A 262-nucleotide genomic window follows, 5' to 3' on the forward strand; every position below is an offset into this window, starting at 1 on the left:
TTGATGATGGCGACCTCGCTCCCGTCCGCCACCTCGTGCAGCAGCCAGCGCCGGGCCGTCTTCCGCAGCTTGAGGATGCGGTAGTGGTCGTTCATGCTTCCGGAATAATCAAGAACCAGCGCGTAGTTGGCGTCCACGTGTTGCACGAGCGTGATCTCGGGGTCGACGTAGCGCTCCGTCGGGGGGTTGCTGGAGGGGGGGGGGGGGTAAGGCTACATTTATATAATGACGGGAACGGGGATGGTGAAAGTGGTGGTGGTGG

At 61.8% G+C, this 262-nt stretch overlaps 1 protein-coding gene across 1 annotated transcript in view; it reads right to left on the reverse strand.

Annotated features, from left to right (window-relative positions):
• LOC119588868 (calcium-activated chloride channel regulator 1-like) overlaps positions 1-262 on the reverse strand; it is a 4,595-nt gene that overhangs the window by 1,214 nt on the left and 3,119 nt on the right. Inside the window, exon 5 of the mRNA XM_037937505.1 lies at positions 1-189. Within this exon, the coding sequence (XP_037793433.1) occupies positions 1-189 (189 nt within the window). The remainder of the gene's footprint in view (positions 190-262) is intronic.

The sequence above is a fragment of the Penaeus monodon genome, chromosome 24 (assembly GCF_015228065.2).
Source record: "Penaeus monodon isolate SGIC_2016 chromosome 24, NSTDA_Pmon_1, whole genome shotgun sequence".
Taxonomy (NCBI): domain Eukaryota; kingdom Metazoa; phylum Arthropoda; class Malacostraca; order Decapoda; family Penaeidae; genus Penaeus; species Penaeus monodon.